The following is a 1,168-nucleotide window of genomic DNA, read 5'->3' as shown; positions in this document are numbered from 1 at the left end:
TCTCAACAATCCAGTGTCTGCAGGAGATACTGTTCACGTGTGTGATGTAATAACAGGGAACAGCTTTATTCTTGGACAGATTTGCAGAACAGGTTTGGTCTGACAGCTTTACACAGAATTAAGAGCAAATAAACATCAGTTCATGGTGGAGGAAATGTTGTATGGGACATGAATTCAGTATAAGACAAAACATTACACTTATTAAAGTATACATTTATGTTTGTGTTTTATTGAGTGAACAACAGATGTTGATTAAATGTCTTGGATTTGCCGTAGTTTTTTTCGTTTATTAAATGTCTTGGATTTGCCGTAGTTTTTTTCGTTTTGTTTTGTTTTCTTTTCAAATAATGTTTAGAGGAAAATAACATTGTTCAGTGATGTATAAAACTGTAATTCTGAAAACTGAAATGATTACTCTTCTCACAGTGACTCACTCTCTGAAGTATTTCTACACTGCCTCTTCTGAAGTCCCAAACTTCCCAGAGTTTGTGGCTGTTGGGTTGGTTGATGAAGCTGAAGTGGTTAACTATGACAGTAACACCAGCAGAGCAGAACCCAAACAGGACTGGATGAGCAGAGTCACAGAGGATGATCCTCAGTACTGGCAGAGGGAGACTGAGAGCTTTCTGGGTCACCAGCAGATCTTCAAATCCAACATTGAAATTGCAAAGCAGCGCTTCAACCAAACTGGAGGTTTGTTTATGTTTCACTTTCTACTGATAAAATGTTGTTTATATTTTCATCTTCTGTTTTAGTAAACATGTCTCTCTGTCTGTCTGTCTGTCTCTCTCTCTGTCTGTCTTTAAGGTGTCCACATTGCCCAGGTGATGTATGGTTGTGAGTGGGACGATGAGACTGGAAACATCAATAGTTTCAATCAGCATGGTTATGATGGAGAAGACTTCATATCATTTGACCTGAAGACAGAGACATGGATCGCTCCTAAACCACAGGCTGTCATCACCAAACACAAGTGGGACAATAACAAAGCTGGGATAGCACAGTGGAAACACTACGTCACTCAGCGTTGTCCTGACTGGCTGAAGAAGTATGTGGACTATGGGAGGAGCTCTCTGTTGAGAAAAGGTAGAGTCACATGACCTGATGTAGTTTCATGAACATAACAATCTTCACGTGTCTCCTCTGTTTCTAACCAACAGGAACATCA

General features: G+C 39.8%; 1 protein-coding gene across 1 annotated transcript; it reads left to right on the top strand.

The window, feature by feature from the left end:
* Window positions 1–389: 389 nt before the first annotated feature.
* Window positions 390–1,105, top strand: LOC126387168 (H-2 class I histocompatibility antigen, Q9 alpha chain-like). Its single transcript, XM_050039719.1, is given in 3 exon segments — window positions 390–693; window positions 808–944; window positions 947–1,105. Coding segments are annotated over 3 exon segments (462 nt in total). The 5' UTR covers window positions 390–407; the 3' UTR covers window positions 986–1,105.
* The last annotated feature ends 63 nt before the right edge of the window (window positions 1,106–1,168 follow it).

Source organism: Epinephelus moara, unplaced genomic scaffold, assembly GCF_006386435.1.
Source record: "Epinephelus moara isolate mb unplaced genomic scaffold, YSFRI_EMoa_1.0 scaffold2572, whole genome shotgun sequence".
NCBI classification, from domain to species: domain Eukaryota; kingdom Metazoa; phylum Chordata; class Actinopteri; order Perciformes; family Serranidae; genus Epinephelus; species Epinephelus moara.
The sequence above is the reverse complement of the archived record's forward strand: the minus strand, read 5'-3'. Positions and strand labels throughout refer to the sequence as shown.